The sequence below is a fragment of the Camellia sinensis genome, chromosome 10 (genome assembly GCF_055761805.1).
Source record: "Camellia sinensis isolate YWXY chromosome 10, ASM5576180v1, whole genome shotgun sequence".
Taxonomy (NCBI): Eukaryota; Viridiplantae; Streptophyta; class Magnoliopsida; order Ericales; family Theaceae; genus Camellia; species Camellia sinensis.
Genome location: NC_138970.1, coordinates 59379486 through 59395000, shown reverse-complemented (window position 1 = coordinate 59395000; position 15515 = coordinate 59379486). Strand labels below are relative to the sequence as shown.

General features: G+C 36.7%; 2 protein-coding genes across 2 annotated transcripts; one reads left to right on the top strand and one right to left on the bottom strand.

Annotated features, from left to right (window-relative positions):
• Window positions 1–4339: 4339 nt before the first annotated feature.
• On the top strand, window positions 4340–5779 carry LOC145801131 (zinc finger CCCH domain-containing protein 33-like). The gene has a single exon (XM_082891474.1). The coding sequence runs from the start codon at window positions 4465–4467 to the stop codon at window positions 5122–5124; it is 660 nt and encodes a 219-aa protein (XP_082747600.1). The 5' UTR covers window positions 4340–4464; the 3' UTR covers window positions 5125–5779.
• A 2630-nt stretch (window positions 5780–8409) lies between these two features.
• Window positions 8410–14028, bottom strand: LOC114313726 (ankyrin repeat-containing protein ITN1). The gene is made up of 4 exons (XM_028260133.2): window positions 13795–14028; window positions 13201–13701; window positions 11229–11638; window positions 8410–9449 (listed from the first exon to the last, which is right to left on the bottom strand). Exons 1-4 carry the CDS (start codon window positions 13814–13816, stop codon window positions 8646–8648), a joined length of 1737 nt encoding a protein of 578 aa, XP_028115934.2. The 5' UTR covers window positions 13817–14028; the 3' UTR covers window positions 8410–8645.
• Between the last annotated feature and the right edge of the window lie 1487 nt (window positions 14029–15515).

Below are 15515 nucleotides of genomic sequence, written 5' to 3'. Positions count from 1 at the left end.
GTCAAGTTGCTTATGTTTTTATGGGATATTTATGTGTCTCTTTGATTTGGAAAACAAGAAGAATTAAGTGAATTGAATAGTATAGCATATTGCTCCGTGCACCAGTTCATTTTTACACTGCCATAGCCTCATGAATAGAGCTTCAAGCCCATGACCCTTGCTTTGAAAGGCTGGGTCTCTGCCAACTATTATTATACCCAGTGTGTTACTGTTACCCTTCAATTACTATGCATTTGTCTATACCATTAACATTTATTGTATACAGTTTTTATTTATTTATTTATTTATTATTATTATTATTATTATTTTTTTTATGGTTAATTGATGGAATGCTTTCAATATATTTCAAGGAGGAATTTAAGGATGAGGAGATGGTTGATGTGAAGTCATTACACATCCGAAACTTTCTCTGAAATTGAGTTTGTTGATTATAACTGTTAGGATACTCATATCCAGCAATTGTTTGAAGAAAAAAGATTATAACTGTTCAGGTATTTGTTAAAATAAAGAGAAATACTGGATTAATGTTTTGATCATTTGTATGTGTCTGGTCTAACTTATCTTTAGCTCCTTGAATATTGTTTGGTTGGCGATCTCCAATCACAGTGAGATTTGAAATTGCAGTTGAAATGTTGCCTCTTTTGTTTTCAATGGCCAACTTTTTTTTAAGCTTTTGCTATATTACATAAGGATTTTGAAGCTGTCTTCTTTAATTGAAATTCATTGATTACCTAGGGACCTGTCTTAAAAAGAGATCTAATCCTAGATTTAATAGTAAACCACTTGATTATCTTTTCGTCTATTGTTATTGGTCGGTTTCCAGACAAAAGAAATTAAAAAACTATGCCAATATACTGTAAGAATGTGATGGATCACAGCCCTCTAAATCTCCATTCTCAAATTTTCACAAAATCTTAAAAAAGGGCAAATTATAAACATGCCCCTGATGTTTGTAAAATATTATCACTCTCTCTATGGGAGCTTGCATTTTAAGATTAGTATCCAAAGTTTGGTAATGAGGTGCGGTGTTGCCTTTGAGTCAAACTTGGTTCTAGATCATGACACAATGCAATTATACAATTGGATTTGTTATTTTTATAACTGCATTTTAATCTTAATATTATTTACACCGTGCCTTTAGGCACGGCCATACGCTAGTATAATTACATTTCATTTACATTTCACACACATTTTTTTTTTCCTTTTCAAATCTCTATCCAAATTCATACTTAAAACACAACCTAATGAACCAAGAAACTCTACAAACACTAATAAGTTCGTTCATGCAACAAAGCAATTTTTAGTTAGAAATAGAAATGATAGAGATCAAGCAATACATGCAATATTAAGATTTTTAAGATGCATATGAATCTTGGTTTTGTATAAGTTTTCTTGCATGGAAGAGAAAACTGGGATTTATTTTATTTTATTTTTTTCTTCAAAAATCTAATGCCAAGTTTGGGAAGTCCCAAATAATACATCTTTTTATCTTTTTTTCATCACATTACCTCTCTACTTTTCTGCACATCTTTTCGTAAAAAGATAAAAAGTGCACTTATTTAGATCATTCCAAACAACTCATAATATTCGAACACATTCCGTTAACTTACAGAGGGAGATGAAGATCACTATAATTACAATTAATTACGACTCACATTTCTTTTGTTTATTTAAGAACTCGGTAGACATAAATCAAAAGTAAACAAAAACTATTTTCTGGAATCAATAAAAAAAATATTATTCAAACTAAGGTCTCGTTTGAGAATATGCTATTTTAATAATTTTTTGACTTTTTAGTTAAAATATGAGATAAAAATATTAGTATATTTGGAATAATTTTTTTTTTTTTTTTTTTTTTTTTTTTTTTTATTTTTACAAAAAGATATGCAAAAGTAAAAAAAAAAAGAAATTTTGACTTTGTGGTATATAGGCTTTTTGTAGTAAGAGGCTAGCTTCTCTCTCGTCTATGATCGGACTTAAGGGTATCTTTGGGCCCGTGGGGGCCACCACAAGTCTCGTTTTAATAATCTGAACCGTTAAATGTGTAGAAATCGTTAAATACTATATGTTTGTAAAAAAATCACATTGATCGGATATGTATAGCTACGTTATCAGATCAGTTTTGTACAAAAAAACAAGGACAGTGAAAAATAAACGATTGACAGAAATCTGATCCGATGAGATAGCTATCGATATCCGATCAACATGATTTTTTACAGGCATATAGTACTCGACGAATTCTACATATTGAATGGTTCGGATTATCGAAACGGGACTCGTGATAGGCCTCCACTGGCCTAACAGTAGGCTTAAGAGTACTCTCCAGTCCGATTGGAGGAAAGCCCAACCCTTTTAGTAATTTGTTGGCTTTTAAGCTAAAACTGTTGCATGCCAAATGAAAACCTAAAATCTTACCAATATCACTTGGTGTTTTCTACGTAGAAGTTTCTATAAAACATTTAGCACAACTTTCAGCATTCTTTGCATTCCATATCTGCACAAGAATGACATTAAACATAGCCCAAGGCTTAAAGCCACAAAAAGAAACATCACCACATAGGTCATATCATAGCAACTTGGACATAACATTGCTCATTATATAGGCTATGTGAGCTGAAATTCCTTTGATCAAGAAAGCTAATTGAATAATCTTAAGTTCCTCAATAATATTCAGATGAATAATACTATACAAACAGAAACACTTATATAAAATCAATACAAAATTATATGGCAACTTTTGATCTTATCAGTTGAAAGCAGAAGGCCATCAAGTAGCTTAAATTTTCAAAAACACCACCGCCACATCTTAATCATAAATTCCTAAAAACTATGTAAGAATAGAGTTTTCCTATTCTGATAATAGTTTAGTGTGCACAATGCCAAAGCAACTAGAGAAACTTCCAAGCAATTTCTTCTTGATTATATTTTCCATTCCCTGAAGACTTGTCCAAAAGATTCACAAGATATAGTCTAAAGAAAGGTCATAGATGGATAGGGAAGTGAGTACAAGGATAAGCAGCTGATGAAAGTAAATATAAACAAACTTCAAGAGAAAAAAAAATTTTTGCTCACCCATTTGTTCAGTAGGTGAACGTTATCCTCTTATATGATTGGTATTTTTACTGAGGTCCATTGCTTTAAGTCGGGACCAAATATGATTAGTTCTTTTATTGGGGTTACTTTAAGTCGGGACTAAAGCAATAGACTCTAGTGGAAGAACCAATCACATAATAGAGCAGTTTTTACCTACCTGTCAAGTGAGTGAACAAATCAGGCTTGACTTCGAGGAACCCAGTTACCTTCTATTGTAATTTCCTATTGATTGGAGGAGATTGACCTGGATCATCAATTGAAAGCTTTCTTCTACTCACATCGGATGGTTACATGGCCCAAATCTCTTAATTCACAAGACCTAAATGATGAGATCACAAAAGCAAAAGAAATTAAAGAACAATCTGAAACTCTAGCTCAAAACTAGTACTACTACATTGTTACTACCAAGAGATCATGGTGCTTTATTATGAAACAATGATTTGTTGCATCAAACCTCGTATGGGTGGTTGTTAATCTGTAGTCCCAGTAGAGCTTTACAGCAGTTGTTTTAAGAATGGTTCCAGTAGCCACCTTGCTGCAGAAAACATGCAATTTTCATGGCTACCAAAGCCTCCCCAACTTTTGTGATAAGGAGGGGTAAGATGATTACTGCAATTGAATATATGTACATATATGTATGTACATATGTGAACTTGTGCATGTATCGTTGAACTCAATCTGTGGGGAGACTAGTGATGTTCCATACCTTAAAATACAATTTTGAATCAATAAAAAGATTTTATTCCTAATGTGATTTGTTTATCTATTTCTTAATTTTTGTCAGCATTGAATCTTCCTCATTCCTTAGTTAACTGTCCTTAAGAACGTGCAATCCCAATAATGATTGTTCACAACAGAGTGAACTTCAGGACTTACAGCTTACGACACAATGGAAGCAATCATATCAACAGAGTTCTTAAGGACTTGTATGAACTGTTAGAATTTACCTACACCTACCACCACCTACTACCACACCTACTACACCTACCACCAATTTACCCTCACCTACTCCTCACCTACTACCCAAACTCTCTCCTATATAATGAGCCACTCTGATTTGTAATAAAACATAACAATCAGATATCAAAAACATCAATCAATAATACAATTCTCTATTTCTCTTTATACATTAAATTTCTACATGGTATCAGAGCGGGTTTAGAACCTATAATTTTTCGCTTCACCGGCGGACGGCAACCTCACCTTAGCCGTCCGCCGGACCTCAACCTATTCCGTTTATTTTTTACACATACCTTCCCATCATTGCACAAATACTCTCTCTCATTACCAATCTTTCATGTTCTACACATCGTGCCTCCCACACTGCAGCTTCCTGGTAGCCGGTTGAAGTCTTCATGGAGTGCTAGAGACATGGATTTAGATGCTGAATTACTTGGGCTTGAAAGTCATCGTCGCAGGCAGCAGCAACAGTTGATGGATGAGATGTCAAGTCTCTCCTCCCCAACCAGTTGGAATTGTAACTTGGCTACTGCTGCAGCTTTTGCAGCTTCGTCTTTTGATCGAAGTGGGGATTTCAATAGGCTCGGAGGTGTGAAACCTACTAACCTTGATGATGTTTTCGGATCTATTGATCCTGCAATTTTGCCTCAGTTCCAGGGACTTTCTCTGGATGCCTCCGCATCCCAAGCGCAGTCTCCAACTGGAATGCAGATGCGCCAGAACATGAACCAGCAGCTCCGCTCGACCTATCCTACAAGCCTTTCATCCTCACCAGCCCGTGCATCATCATCAATGGGGATTGACCCATCTGGGGCTTCAGCAGCTGCAGCAGTTCTGAGTTCAAGGGCAGCTGCCTTTGCAAAGCGGAGCCAGAGCTTCATCGATAGAAGCACTGTGAACCATCTCTCTGGGCTTCCTTTGCCTGCTTCTTCTGCAAATGTAATGCCTTCTAACCTTTCGGATTGGGGATCTCCAGATGGGAAATTGGATTGGGGCATCCAGAAAGATGAGCTGAACAAATTGAGAAATCTCTCTCGGGCACAAACCCCAACCTACATTCTCTTTCTCTGAAATCCCATCATTTTTTTTTTATTTTATTTTATCCCATCATTCACTACCTTTCACACACACACTTGCACTATACCAACCTATTTTAATATTTTACCATCCACTATCCTAGCCCACTGATTTATTTTATTCATCACTTTGCTGGATACTGTGCACATTCGCATTCTCTTTCTTCTTATTTTTATTATTATCACATGGCCATAACCCTCTTTCTCTCTCTCTAACCATACTTTTCCATCTCTCCCCAACTTTCTTTCTTTTCTATATATATATATATATATTATATCTCTTTTTCTTGATTGATAAAAAATAAAAATAAAATAAAAAATAAATAAATAAATACAGATTTGCACACCCATCCTCTTCTTTTTCCCTTAGTGGTAGGACCCGCCCCAACACCTTTGCATCTCCCCTTTTCTTTTCTTTTTTATTTTTTATTACTTTCACCTTCCGAAATTTTTTCTTCACCTTTATCCCACACTTCCTTTTATTTATTATTATTCTTCTCCAAAAAAAAAAAAAAAAAAAAAAAAAAAAAACCAACGACGCAGATGAACTGCCAACCAAACTCAACCTCATTTTATTCATGTCGGGGCTCACCCCGATTACCATACAAAAAAAAAAAAAAAAAAAAAAAAAAAAAAAAAAAAACAAACAACCCACAACAACCACATCCACAGGCGGGATTTTTCTTCTCTACTCTGCTGCCGGTCTCTTCTTCTTGCCTCCGTCCTGGGCGGTCCTTGACGGTGTTGTCTCCGTGTTTCCCACTCCACCGAGCACGTTCACTCCACCCTGCTCCTCCACTACAGCATATGGTGGACCTCCAAATCGGAACATCATGGTAGCCTTCCGCTTCAGCTCCTTGTTTTCCGCCCTTAGCACGCTTATCTCTGCTCGCGCATCCTTATACATGCGTTGGAGCAGAGCCAGCTGGGAGTTTAAATGCTGCACCTCATTTGTCCTACTCTGCAGCCGGTTCGACAGGTTTGTGACCGCCGTCATGCTTTCCACACATGCCTTCAGAGTATACTGATTGGCCTCCACATCCGACTGCACCGCCATTTTTTGCTCCACCGACCGCATCGGAAAGTTCAATGGAGCAAAACCAGAGGTGTTTGGTTGAGATTCACTGGCCACCGCACCAGTTATTTCTCTTGTGGGCTCGTTCAGTTCTGGAAAAAGCGTGAGCAGGTTCTGGGTAGCTGGACGGGAAGAAGAGGCCATGTTTTTGGGTTGCTAAGTGTTTCAGCGAAATAGCAATTTCAGACTGGTAATGTTCGGAAGGATTGGTGACAGAATGGCAACAAAGTGTTCCACAGTTTCTCTCTCCGCAGAGGCAGAGTTTTTCAGCGAAGGGTTGGTTTCAGAGGTTTCAGAATGGTATGCCTCAGCCTCAGCCTTCGTCTTGGTTAAATAGCCGAGGCAGCCACGCGTATCGCGCGCCTCTTGCCGCCCGACAAACTGGCACGCCTTTTCATGGCACATCTTTTGATAAAGTGGATACGCCTTTTGATGGCACGCCTTTTGATGGCACGCCTTTTGATGAATTGGGCACGCCTTTTGATGGCACGCCTTTTGACAAAATTGGGCACACCTTTTGAGGGTGCGACTTTTCCAAGGGTCCGACAAGACTCTGTAAACTGTCCCGACATTGATTCCGGTTAGCTCCTTTATGGGTCCGACAAGACTCTGTAAACTGTCCCGACATAGATTCCGGTTAGTTTCTACAAGGGTCCGACAAGACTCTGTAAACTGTCCCGACATTTGATTCCGGTTAGCTTTTCCAAGGGTCCGACAAGACTCTGTAAACTGTCCCGACATTGATTCCGGTTAGTTTCTACAAGGGTCCGACAAGACTCTATAAACTGTCCCGACATTGATTCCGGTTAGTTTCTACAAGGGTCCAGCAAGACTCCGTAAACTGTCACAACAACTGTCACAACATTGTCTGCTACAACGGTCCAACATGACCCCATAAACTGTCTTCTACAACGGTCCGACATGACCCCATCAACTGTCTTCTACATCGGTCTGACACCACCATACAGTGTCCTCTACAACGTTATGACACCCCCATACAGTGTCCTCTACAACGTTATGACACCACCATACAGTGTCCTCTACAACGTTATGACACCACCATTCAGTGTCTTCACCAACGGTCTGACACGACCATACAGTGTCTCCTATCCTTTTTTATTTTTATGTATTTTCTTGTTTATTTTTATGTATTTTCTTGTTTTGTTCCTCTCTTCAAACTCAAGTTGGTTAGTTTCTATCCTCCTTGAGTTTGCGGGGGGCTGTTAGAATTTACCTACACCTACCACCACCTACTACCACACCTACTACACCTACCACCAATTTACCCTCACCTACTCCTCACCTACTACCCAAACTCTCTCCTATATAATGAGCCACTCTGATTTGTAATAAAACATAACAATCAGATATCAAAAACATCAATCAATAATACAATTCTCTATTTCTCTTTATACATTAAATTTCTACATGAACAAATTTACATGAAGCAAATGCAACTTTTAATGACAATAAACTGACCAACTACAAGAAGCTAGCACCATAATGGCAGCTAGCCTACCTTAATTTTTATAATTCTGTAGCACTAGATCTTCTTTATCTGTCAATCCAATATCTGACAAAAAATAACAATGAAAAATCAAGTTAAAATTTTAAGAAAGAGTATAATGGAATATTGCAGCCCATGCACTAATTTTAAAAAACATACAGAAATAAAACAATTAGAGATGTGCCACTCACCTAAAAATGTGGAGCTTTATGATATGAAGGCTTCTGTTCTACTATGAGCTGCAACATCCCATTGAGACATTCATTTTTCACAGTCAAATAATGAAAGAACCTTCACTTTATCATCAAAATTACAAAATCAGTAACATATATAGCATCTGATCAACCATAAAATCTTAGGCACTGTTGGCAGTTTCGCGAGTCAATTTTTATATCGTCCATGACAGTCAAAGTTTGATCACAATTGGTTAAAGGAACAATTGAAGAAAATGTATGATTAGGAGTCGCATATGAGAAAACTTACTTTGCATTAGGGCTGTGTGGAATCAACTGGCACACTCAAAGTTGATCCTTTATAAATAAATTTGGCTATTGGGTCCAAATCTGATCTTTTCAAATGGGGGCACATCAAATGCTTATCAGATTTTCACCAAAAGCAAATTACCATGATTGCATAACTAGGTTCAGCACAAATTTGATTCACAGATACATTCACAAGTCAATTGAGTATTCAGAACTGAATCTGCTTATAAAAAGACCCTGATATTTTCTCATTCAAAGAGAAACCCACTCTGCGTTGAATCCATGAAAGAGTGCAGATTCAAGCAACAATGTATAATATAACTATAGGATACTCTAGAATTTACAGCTCAGAACCTCTTATACACAAGGTGCATCACATTTTCTTCTGATTTTCTTCATTTAAAAAAAAACAAAAAACAAAACAAAACATCAAGACAATGTCAGGGATGAAATCAAATTGCATAAATTGGATGTACTGCTTCCGACTCAGATAAATCCAAGTAATGCTTCGATTTCCCTTTCTTCCTCACTTTCCTTTTCGACTTAACCACATAATATGTCATAGTACCAAGGACTCCTGCCATTATAACTCCACCTAAAATTGTAACAAAAATTGCAGCCCACTTATGATGCCGACCAACTACTATGTAAGAAGAAGCTATAAATGCCACTGAAGTACAAACAGAGGCCAACCACATCAACTTATTAATCACTTCCACAACCCTCCTCTCAGATTTTACCTCCCCCCTGACAAGTGTAATCTGCACTAAGACAACAGCCAGTGATGTGAAGAGTGCAATAGCATTAAAGATGAAGAAAACCTTGAAAGACATACTGCTCACCACCACGGCCACCCCATTGTCACCATCACCTCCAGGAACTGTAAAAATAGCAGCAAATGCGACTGTGACAAAGAGAACAGCCACCACAGTGACCGAGTTAGTAGCATTGTTGATTCCGTTCCTGTGGAGCTTTCGGAGCTCCTTCGCAATTCCGTCCATGTTCTTATTGGTTTTCCGGGCTTGCTCAATCTGGGTGTGGACTTCGTTCTTGATTTCTGTCACAGTTTTTCTAAGCTCATCCCTTGGCTGGTTCAGTTCATTTGCTCTGACAGCACCATAACGAGACAAGCAGTCCTTTATTTCTGCAGTTTCTTCAGACAGATGAAGTTCTTCTGCAATGTCAAGGGCTGTTTTGTGATCTCTTGTTAGTGCATTCACATTGGTGTCCAGGAGGAGTAACAGCTCATTAACTATCTGCAATAAATCAAAAGGATTAAAATTAACACATTTTAAATTGGTACAGATTTTGCCTTGGTTTACATGTTTTTGATGCCTAGATTCTTCACATAGCCATCACGTTTTTGAGTATATGCATCGTCCTTTATACATTTTCTTAGTTACATCATGTTATTACTCTTGCGCAAGTCTTAGCATTTTAAATTTAGGAGGCAATTTAGACATTTCCACATAATTCTGGTTCAAGTTTATTTAAAAGTTTTCTAGTTCACATGCAAAGCTCTTGGTCTATAATCATGATGTTAGTTTATATGCAAGTTACAATTTTTAATTATGGTTCTAAGCAGCATGCATATTCTCTTAGTTCTTTTACATAATGTTTCTTATCCAGTTTGAAATTATATAGGGCTTCTGTGGATGCATCCTTGAATTTGAATGGCCCCGTTTACTTTTTGCATAGAGCATTAAATGCGAAACATCATCATCTTGTATGACATCATTTGTAATAAAGGCAACCATCCAATCATGAATTAATCAGTTCAAGGAAACCTGAGAATGTTCATGAATAAAAAAATAAGGGGAAATCCCCTTAAGAATGTAGGACAAGTGTGAAGAACGCTCTCTGTTACAACTTCACAAGATTTTGGATTTAGTGGGTTGGCAATTTAGTAAAACAAAATGTGTGCTTGGTGTCTAGGTCTGACTATCCAAGTGCTGAAGACTGAACTCATTCATTCAGAAAAAGTAAAAAAAGTATGGAGTATGAATGAAGTATAAAAAAAGTACATAAGATAAAAGACAATTTGATGTGTGCTCTGTTCCTGTATCAGGTAAATTGTATGAGCATATTGCATTAGTTAAAGACACATTTAAAAGGATTAGGGTTTAAAGCATGAAAAGATGGGACTTGGGCTGTTTAAATGCTGTCCTAGGTGCTGTAAATAGTACCCGAAAACAGTAACTATGCATATTCAGTGTGCTATTGTCTCATATAATTGGATGAATGGATAAGGCTTGACCAATCGAAGGTTAAGGGTAAAAGACAAGTAATTCAAATGTCTAGGCACGGTACCTAGATTTCATAGACATCACATCTAGGGTTAGAAAAGCATCATCCAATCACAAAGAGGCTTCTAAACTCAACTTCATTGACTTGGAAGTATTACATGGCTTTATATAGACTTTAGAGAAACCATAGGATTTTGACTGCCTATATCAAAACCAAGTTTTTGGACTTCCAAACTTATCTAAAAACCAAATAAGATTAAAAAATAAATAGTAAATTTATAAGTTGACCCATATGACAACCTATGAGAGTCTTCTACATTCAATATCCATTCAAGCTTCTAGATTAAGCCGCTATTAAAATGAGATTTGAGCCATTCAAATTCAAGGGTGTCCACACAGGCACGTATAACTTGATTAGTTTTGAATATTTGTTAATCCCCAAACACAGTTTTGAATTATGAAAGCAGGTGCCCTTTCTTGAAGGAATTGAAGTGGCTTCCTGGTATCTTATTTGGAGTAATTGTGGTTTTCTCGTAGTTTACAAGTAGCTTCTAACTCTTCTGAATGTGGGATTTATGGGGTTGGCAGGGTTTAATTATGTGCAAGTCCCTACAAACCAAATCTGTGGGCCCTTACATTTGGCCTGACGAGACAAATTTTAAGACGTTCACTTGGATTGATTACAAAGAGCTATTCACCCAAAAAAGATTACAAAGAGCCAATTCAGATATTAGGTCCATAGTGATAAGAAAAGATACATTTATAAGAGGGGGCAGTGTTAATCAATACCTCTGCCCGTTTCTTCCTGGTGGCTATGTGTAATGCTGTGTTACCAAACTTGTCTGGGAGCATCACAATGGCTGCATCTGCCTGAAGAAGCAACTTCACCACCTCACAACTAACCCCTTTTACAGCCATATGCAAAGCAGTCTGTCCTTTCTTATCAGTTCTTCTTGCTAATTGTGGATCCTTATTGAGCAATGCTTTCACAATATCCACATGCCCCTGCCTGGCAGCTAAATGTAATGCATTTTTTCCATTGGATCTTGATATCTCTAGCAAGCTGGGATCTTTCAACAGTAATTCATTAACCACCTCCAAATGCCCTTTTGTTGCAGCAGATATAAGCGGGGTTACATTTGATTGAGCAACCGTTTTGCTTAGCCCTGGGTCATGGTCTAGTAGTATCTGGACAATGGCTGCATAAATATAGTCACTAAATCATCCTGAAGTGGTTCAGTTTCACAATGCATAAATTTAACTGATTGGAAAATAGAAAAAAACAAATGAGTTGACGAGCTTTCCAGAATTCAGCGATGGAGCCAACAATATATTACACAGCGCTTGTTTTTGAAAATTGACATGTGAAGCTAACTTCCTTTGTGTAGTGTTCTTGACAACATTTTCAGGATTCAATATGGTTATTAACTAGTAAATGAGTCAAATAACCATACCAAGGTTTAAACAATTGGGTGTGAGAGTGCATGCCTTTGGTGTTCTAACATGTGAACCAGCAGAATGAACAACCTATGGCCCAGTAATGAATCCAGTTTGACCTTACCCACTACAGGGTGACAGTAACTGCACAAAATTCATTACTGGCTACAAATTTCTTTACTAGCCACAGTCGGTATAATGGATGTCTACATTCCTATGCAATCTTGAACAAAATGAAGATTGGAGTGTTTAATTTCCATGTGACCTTGAAACATGAGATTTCAAATGCTAAAATTGAATCTGAACTATTAAGGCAAAGGCCAAATTTTATATCAAGAAGGGATTGCCTAAACTTCAGATAAGCAATATTTTAATCACTGAGAAGATTTAGATTTGGACTCCATATTCTTTTATGTAGAATTATGAGGAATGTTGTCACGACAGCATCATGAATAGTTATTGAGTTATGTAGTTGAAGTTGAACATTATTTACGGAACATGTGCTGCAAACCTTTTATACGAAGTAAGTGAACGAAATTTGGCCTATTGTACTCGGAAATTGGTTTAAATATGCCTGTGATTTTCTATTAGAAAATCTATGGGGGAAAAAAAAGTCAAGATCAATTTCCAAATGCATGTGAGCCATACAAAAAATGAGAAAAGTGAAAGTACATAAAAAAAAAATCCTAAGCAAGTAGGAAAAATCTAAAGGTTCTAAAACATGAAGGTCCAAAAGCCTTCAAGGATCCCCATAAAAAGTTTTTCTTTTGAAAAGTTGTTTTTTATAAGTCTTTTCTTGGCTACTTGAAACGGACCCTTAAACATAATTTTGCAGCTTAAGAAAGGAAAGAGTACCTCAAAAAACATAAGCTTTGATAGTTCAGAGATGAATGCACTCAATTTTATTAGGGCTTCCCCATTATTTTGTCAGCCACTAATGCTAAAAGTTAAAATTGACCTTACCAAACTGTGAAGCTTGCAAAATGAGCATTAAGAGAATGTCAAGGAAATTATCCATCAGCATTTCAGGCAATTCGCAAGTAATTCACATACTCTAAATGAAGTTTAATCTCTATAAAATTTCTTTAGAATTGTTCAAGATTGTTAGCTTCCACACATTTAATTTGTAAATTAACTCATCTCAATATCTTCCATTGAAAGTTCTCTTAGTTTTTACTTTTGATTATTTTTTTTTTCTCCATTTAACTCTTCATCCTTTCTTACTTGTGAAACAAGAAAGAAAAGTTTTTGAAAACCCAAAAAACAAATATTTGAACATGAAAGTAATGAAATGTGTGAAATGTTTTAGTACAAAATATTTTACCTGGGTGACCTTGACTGGTGGCAATATGCAACGGATCAAACCCCGAACGATTCTTTGCCCTAATCCCTTCCATGGTGGTGTACGGTAAAAGCTCCTTGACCACATCAATGTGCCCCTTCTCCGCCGCCGTGAACAGCGCCGTCTCGCCGAGCTCATTCACCTCATTCACGACGTCCGACCGAATCTCCGCCACATCAACACCACCAAACTCCACACCGATCTCGCCGAGCACCTTCTTCACCGCCGCCATGTCCCCCCGCTGGGCCACCAGGTGAAGCTCGGTGTCGTTGTGCCTCCCCGTCACCTGCTTCACGTACTTCTTCTTCGCTGAATTTGGCTGATCCAATCGCTTGCCTGAATTCGACATGACTAGTGCCTTGCCGGAATTCGGTCCGCCGCCGAGCGCCTCCGTGCCGATTTTGGTTCGAATCCGCGCCAGCAACGGCGTCGGAGACGGCGAGCTCAGCCCCATTTCCAGATCCGCCTCGCGGCTCTCGTCCCCTTGGCAATCAAACACATTATTATCAGACAAAAATCAATTCAAACATTCTTAGGCTAAAATTTATTATCATATGACACAGATTATATGAGTACCTTCATCGATGACTGAAGGCATGTTGGGATTGTCAGAAAGAAGAAATTTACAAATATTTTATGTATAATTACATCACCGGATAAGGGGTTGAGGAATGTTGGAAAACATGGCGGAGGAGGGTGGTGGTGTTGGAGGTGGAGGTTCTGGTTTTATACATTTGGGTTTGTCATGGCTACGGGGACTACTACCATGACGATGGGCTTAACAGCGAGCCATTGGTGCATTGCATGGTTCGTTTGATTTACACACACATATATAATTAAAAACATTGCAAACTAATGTACAAGATTAAAAATAATTACAGATACCTGTGGTGTAATTTTTTCTGTGTAAAAAATCAAAGCAAAGATTACATTTTAAAAAATTCTCGCTTGTTAGTAGATATCTGTCTTACTTTTAAATATTGTCCGATCAGCCGAGTCCAAACTAGATTGACATTACTTAATAAAAGAGTATATATTTATCAAAGTTTGACCAATTACAAACCTTGAATCTATATAGTCAATTCAAATCCAATCCTATTAAAAATTACGACCCTCAAATCTGTCCATTGAATCTCTATTTATATGATTTGTTTAAAAAAATTTCCAATTAAATTAATTTCTAAAAAAAGTATCAAGAGCACACAACATCTTCCTAAACAAGTTGACACCCATTCTTATTTGTAGTCAGTGATCAGGAACGAACATTTCCCATAACCAAGTAAATCAATTATTCTCTTGCAAAAGAGTTATGTAACCATTCAAGGCTCTTCCTCGCACTTTTAGGTTTTGTTTATTTGGGTGGACATGAGCTTGGGATTGAACTAATAGTCATGTTTGATTGGAAGGATTAAAGTATGGGATTGAGATTATTAATCAGTGGGCTCAATTATCCTATGTTTGTTTTGACATTTTGGTTTAGGATTATTAGTCCAATGGATAATTAATCCAACAAATTTGTAGGATTATTAATAATGGGGTAGGGGTGGAATAGTTAATACCACACTAATTTGATAGGATTATTAATACCTCACTATTAGTGTTGTGAATCAAACATGGCCTAAAATTATTAATCCGATGTTTGGTTAAACAATTGAAGTACGGATTAATTATTTTAAACTTGACTATTAGTTAAGATAACATACATAATCCAACAGATTCGTAATCTTAGAACTATTAGTCATAAAAATGCTAATTCAGTCTGCCCAAATAAACATAACCTTACACCTTTGAAAACCAGAGTTTCACTGCTTATAATGGACATAACAATCAGTCCTGCAAATGTTTTCAGCAACTTCCAATTTCAAGTAAAACGCAATCTGTTATAAATGATTTATATATTTTATTAATATAATATACATAAAAAATAATAAAATAAAGACATTAACAGGCCGGGCTACAAACATTAATCCCAGGCCCATTTCATTAATTTAACAAGCTAAAAATATTAATTCAACCTAATTCAGTGTTATAGACTAAAATACTCTTACCAAGTCTTGAAAAAATAGGACTATGTTAGGCGTGTTGGACGAGCTAGCGGCCCATCCCTACTTAATGGTAATTTTTCCTATATAATTCTCTGTATAAAAAATAACACGTATAAGTGTTGTTTTATTAGTAAAAAAATTTAGAATTGTTTTGAGAATTTGTTATTTTAGTTAATTTTTTATATTTTTACGAAAAGATGTATAGAAAAGTTAAGAGGATAATTAATTTTTTTCTAATTATTTTTTGACTAT

Bases quoted from the DNA above. Each gene is read 5' to 3' on its own strand.
- LOC114313726 (XM_028260133.2), bottom strand. From the start codon at position 13,816: ATGCCTTCAGTCATCGATGAAG. The intron at 11,639-13,200 runs GTAAAATATTTT...ATATTTATGCAG, and splicing joins CACCAGTCAAGGTCACCCAG to CCATTGTCCAGATACTACTA. The intron at 9,450-11,228 runs GTATTGATTAAC...GATTTATTGCAG, and splicing joins CCAGGAAGAAACGGGCAGAG to ATAGTTAATGAGCTGTTACT.
- LOC145801131 (XM_082891474.1), top strand. From the start codon at position 4,465: ATGGATTTAGATGCTGAATTACTTGGGCTTGAAAGTCATCGTCGCAGG.